This window comes from Trypanosoma equiperdum, assembly GCF_001457755.1.
Source record: "Trypanosoma equiperdum strain OVI genome assembly, contig: ctg_1851, whole genome shotgun sequence".
In the NCBI taxonomy this organism is placed as follows: Eukaryota; Euglenozoa; class Kinetoplastea; order Trypanosomatida; family Trypanosomatidae; genus Trypanosoma; species Trypanosoma equiperdum.
In genome coordinates, this window is record NW_027123895.1 from 6,921 (window position 1) to 7,168 (window position 248).

A 248-nucleotide genomic window follows, 5' to 3' on the forward strand; every position below is an offset into this window, starting at 1 on the left:
ATGCTTTTAACAATTTGCACATTTTCACCAAAAGGTGCTAAAATATACGAAATTTTAAAAAGTGCCAGAAAGTTATCTTAAAACAGCAATTTTTAATATTACTGACAAAATTAATCAAATATCCTAAAATACTACTAAGTTCACAGAGGTAGCAGCCATCAGAGCAAATTTCTTATTTACAAGAAAACTGAAATCCTTGCATTCTGTTCCTTTCCATTTGCATTTCTCCTCTTTCTTTTGTTCTCCTG

General features: G+C 30.2%; 1 protein-coding gene across 1 annotated transcript in view; it reads right to left on the reverse strand.

Annotated features, from left to right (window-relative positions):
* Nucleotides 1-176: 176 nt before the first annotated feature.
* TEOVI_000577200 (Trypanosomal VSG domain containing protein, putative) overlaps nucleotides 177-248 on the reverse strand; it is a gene marked incomplete at both ends in the record, with an annotated part of 1,308 nt that continues 1,236 nt past the window's right edge. Inside the window, one exon of the mRNA XM_067223363.1 lies at nucleotides 177-246. Within this exon, the coding sequence (XP_067079464.1) occupies nucleotides 177-246 (70 nt within the window). The remainder of the gene's footprint in view (nucleotides 247-248) is intronic.